Source organism: Phalaenopsis equestris, unplaced genomic scaffold (genome assembly GCF_001263595.1).
Source record: "Phalaenopsis equestris unplaced genomic scaffold, ASM126359v1 Scaffold212388, whole genome shotgun sequence".
Classification (NCBI taxonomy): Eukaryota; Viridiplantae; Streptophyta; class Magnoliopsida; order Asparagales; family Orchidaceae; genus Phalaenopsis; species Phalaenopsis equestris.
The window spans coordinates 16,420-20,247 of record NW_018231321.1 but is presented as its reverse complement, the minus strand read 5'-3'; the positions used below and the strand labels follow the sequence as shown (position 1 = coordinate 20,247).

At 39.2% G+C, this 3,828-nt stretch overlaps 1 protein-coding gene across 1 annotated transcript in view; it reads right to left on the bottom strand.

Annotated features, from left to right (window-relative positions):
* Positions 1-3,828, bottom strand: part of LOC110036902 — a gene marked incomplete at its 5' end in the record, with an annotated part of 16,700 nt that overhangs the window by 8,069 nt on the left and 4,803 nt on the right. Inside the window, 1 exon segment of the mRNA XM_020741452.1 lies at positions 2,875-3,395. Coding sequence (XP_020597111.1) covers positions 2,875-3,395 — 521 coding nt within the window.

Genomic DNA, 3,828 nt, shown 5'->3' with positions numbered 1-3,828 from the left:
GGGGGGAAGGTCCCTAAAAAAAAAAAAAAAAAAATGTGTCGCAGGCTTCCACCATATGCAAAAACAGCCTAAAATTTCATTCTACTCTTCTTAATTAACAAAGCTAATTAAAGCCCGTACAAAAACTAAAAGCAAAAGAAGGGTTAGAAAGTAAAAGGGATAAAATGTAAGTACCGAAAAATTCCATTACATTTTTGCTATCGAGCCACTAAATCAAACCTTCCTTTTCTTCCCACTTGCAAATGTGCATAGCCTTTTCCGAATTACAGGAGTACATCAATCACATTTCCTTAATTTCTTTCCTTCTACTAAGCCGCGATCGCACAAATCATGCGATCTTCTCTAGGACCACCTTCCCGAACCTCACGGATTCCTTTTTCTCCCGCCTACTTGTCTCCTTCCCAAATTGTTCAATCTCACCGCCTCAAAAAGCCTATAAATCTGAGGTCGAATGGTTGAGATTTCACCTCGCCTCGCTCGCCTCCTAAAGTTGTTGATCCCGTGTAGCATTTCCTTTCTCACCCTTTCCCCGTCTCCTTGACCTAGCCGAAGGGCAGAGGATCAAAACACACACACACACACAACACACACACACACACACACATATATATATAATTAAAAATAAAGTAGGATACAGATAGATTGTGTAGGAGGCCCAAACATGGCACCCTGCCCCACTCGATACCACCATATGCAAATGGTTCCGAGAAAATACGAAAAAAATACATGAGAGACCTAAAGAAAAAAAAACAAAAAGTGTCAAAATCTGGATTATCAGGTAACTAAAGAGCGACTCAATTTTGTCTTGCCTCTGTCTCTAGTTCTAGGGAAGGAGCCAGCTAATAAATTGGTGAGATGAGTGTCATTGTCAGTAGTAACCAATGTATCATCCAATAAATTCTCGAGCTCGAGTCTGCCTCCATTCCTCTTCTTCCTCCTGGAATAGACTTGTCATTCCTTATCCGAAGATTGACTCGTCTGGTTAGTGGATTGGTCTAAAGTGTGTCGAGCATGTGTAGGTTGTTGTACATTAGAAGCAACTATTTGTTGTACAAGCTGTTCTTTAATAAGATGGGGGGAGCGGAAGCATTCTCGTGTGTCCTGGCATGTAAGTGGGTTTTCTTCAAAAACAGTGAGTGATATAAACACATTTGAATCTGTACCTGTAGTATGATGTTCTTCATCAGAAACCACAGTGTTGGCAAGGGGGGATCCGTAAGAAAATCCTGACTTGTGGGAACTTCCTCCACAGATTGAGCAGATGTGTCCATAGCAATGGGGTTAGACCCCTCTGTGTTTGCTTGAGCTTTAGCTTTCCAGTTTGAATGAAGCCTGTGACATTTATCAAGTATATGCCCAAACATCTTACAGTTGGTACAATAAAAATGTTTATGTTCCATGACAATTGGTTGTCAACATCCATTGTGAGTTGTGTCCAGCCATACTTCAGTAATATCATGTAAGATAATATCTCTTTCCACAAGTATTCTGGCCACAGAAGATCTGGTTAGTTTAAAAGTTGGCATATTTAGCTTCATATGATCTCCAAGAATGGCTCCAATAGAATAAAGAACCTAATGATTAAAGAAATGCAACTTGAAACCTGGTAAACTAATCCATACAGGAACAATATGAGACTTATGATTTGGGTCAAAATTAGGAGACCACTTGAGTAACTTCATTGACTTATCTGCAATGTTAATATAATTTTTTAGAGACATTTGAGTGTAGTCTTTAGCCAGGTTAATTGAATCAACACATCTCTCTCAGCCATGAGCCTCACTTTTCATTTTCCTGTTAGTTTGAGACTCTTTCTGATAACTTGCATAGGTGGGTGACCTCACTGAAATTTTCTAATAAGAGAAAATTTGAATTTTTTGGTTATGGTTGAAATTTCTGAATCAGAGAAAAATAGTGTTGTTTTCCCACTTTCTTGTTTATCTTCTTAAGAAAAGTGCAATCGCTCGTACCATCACACATTCCTTGTAGCTTGAGGGGAAAACAATAGTAGATTTCGCAAGATGATTACCCACCACGTGAGTGAAAGAGGCTTTGTCAGGATCAAGAGAAGAAGAAGGAAACACCATAACGATAATCCTTCGGCCATCAGAACCCGACGAGAAACAGATCCTTCAGCCCGCAGATGCAAAAGCCAAAGAAACCCGACGCGCGTCAGTTCGTCGAACCCGCAGAGAAACAAGCGCAGGACGGAAGAAAGGCGTGTACTGGTCGAAAACAGAAACGCAAGCAGCACGGGCGTAGCTCAATCGGCCCTACAGCGACCACGATGCAGGCGCAGCATGATCATGATCGGCTCTACAGCACAGGCGTAGCATGATTACGATCCCGATCGACCCTACAGCTCGACGAAACAGACGACATAACAGAGGAGGCTCCCCTTCTTCTACGAGCGTGGAATACAGGTAGCAGAGGCTAGGGTTTCGCCTCACAGCAAAACCCTAGCAGAGCTTCGACGAAGGAGAGCGAAACCCTAGCAGAGCTTCGATGAAGGAGACGACTCCGACCATACTGTATATATTAATCTTGTGTATTTCTTTAGCATAACCCATTTGTGTAATTTTGATAAACACTTTTGTCTTTTTATTCTCTAAAATGTGTCCTGACTTTCATTATTCCCAAAATAATTCAGAACAGTTACATTTTTACACAATATGAAACTATGAAGACTTTTACCAAATTTTCCTTTTTTTTCATTCTTCTCATTTCTCTTAACCTTGTCATAGTTATGATCAACATTTCAATGTCTTCGAAATATAATGCATTGTTATTAATCAAATAACTAATTTTCGCAAATCAAAATCATAACCATAGCAAATGACAGCAAACCAAATAGCATAGAAATCACAATTTTACCTTGAAAAGGAGATTGCAGAGTTGATATCCTTTGCAAAAAGGAAGAGTTCCTTTGCCTGCTCCAATCGTAAGATAGCGAACCATAAAACTCTTCCATGCCCACCACGCCTTCTCTAAGATAGTAGCTTCCTTGCAGAGTCCAAAGCGCCCAGTCTACATCAAGTTCAGCCGCCAAGCCAAGAAAGCAACCAAAGTAGCGGTTGTCATTGGTGTTTGTGCCTCGTTGATCAATTCCGAACTCACTTATGAAGAGGGGCCAGCCCTGGCTCACTAGGAATCCCGCCCTTCTCATGACGCTAGATGAAATGGAGCCACAGACTTGGTTTGGGCTGCCACTTTGCCAAGCATTTCCATTAGAGAAGGCATACCAATGCAGCTCAAATACAAGCTTTGAAGGAAAGCTTAGCTGAACCTGCTTATTTGAAAGGAAGCTCAGATCATTGTCGAAACTTAGGCCGGAAAGTATAACAAGGACGTTTGGATTAGCGGCATGCACTGCCTCTGCACCTCTTTGCATGTATCTGGATTATTCATCTCAAGAATTAGTCAGGTTTTAACATAACAGTAGATACTGAGTGCTTGTGAGACAAAGTCAGTTCATATAAGAGCTATGTGTTGGGAAATTTTATATGTGAACCCATATATAATAATTATAATGTTAGAATAATTAGAAATAGAATAATTAGAATAATGTTAGAATAATTAGAAAATAATTTATTCCTGTTAGAAGTTATGAGGATTAGATTTATATTATTGGATTTGATTTATTTTCTTTCCTATATTAGATTTATTTCCTTTCTTATTTTAGATTTTCCTATTTTTTGTAGTTTCATTTATTTCCATGTAATTATTAAGAATTGATTAATTGGAGATATATATATTATATCTTTCATTTCATGTTTTTTTTTTTTTTATCTTTCATATTCTAGGATCTGCCCCTTGGAAGGGAAAGAA